Below are 302 nucleotides of genomic sequence, written 5' to 3'. Positions count from 1 at the left end.
TTGAGAGGGTTGAGGCGGCCGAGACGTGAGTAGATTATGGAAATTCTCTATGGCTGAGTTTAGGCGGCGGAGGGACGTGCGAGTGTGTATCCCCGCTGCCTGGGGAGATGGGGCGGCTTATGGGCGGCGAGTGCTTAACCTGGGCGGCTTTGTGGGCGGCAGGTAGGCACGCAGGCACGTCGGCTTTGCTTATGTGGTCCTCTTGCTCCCGCCGTGTGTCTCTCTGGAAATGGAGAGTAGGGTATTAGAATTCAAATTCAAGTCTACAAACCAATCGAATACCTCATTCATAAACTCGTAAA

At 54.0% G+C, this 302-nt stretch overlaps 1 protein-coding gene across 1 annotated transcript in view; it reads right to left on the bottom strand.

Annotated features, from left to right (window-relative positions):
- Positions 1 to 302, bottom strand: part of LOC119589230 (protein odd-skipped-like) — a gene marked incomplete in the record, with an annotated part of 2,567 nt that overhangs the window by 875 nt on the left and 1,390 nt on the right. The window contains 1 exon segment of the mRNA XM_037937833.1: positions 1 to 223. Coding sequence (XP_037793761.1) covers positions 190 to 223 — 34 coding nt within the window.

The sequence above is a fragment of the Penaeus monodon genome, chromosome 25, assembly GCF_015228065.2.
Source record: "Penaeus monodon isolate SGIC_2016 chromosome 25, NSTDA_Pmon_1, whole genome shotgun sequence".
Lineage (NCBI taxonomy): Eukaryota > Metazoa > Arthropoda > Malacostraca > Decapoda > Penaeidae > Penaeus > Penaeus monodon.
The sequence above is the reverse complement of the archived record's forward strand: the minus strand, read 5'-3'. Positions and strand labels throughout refer to the sequence as shown.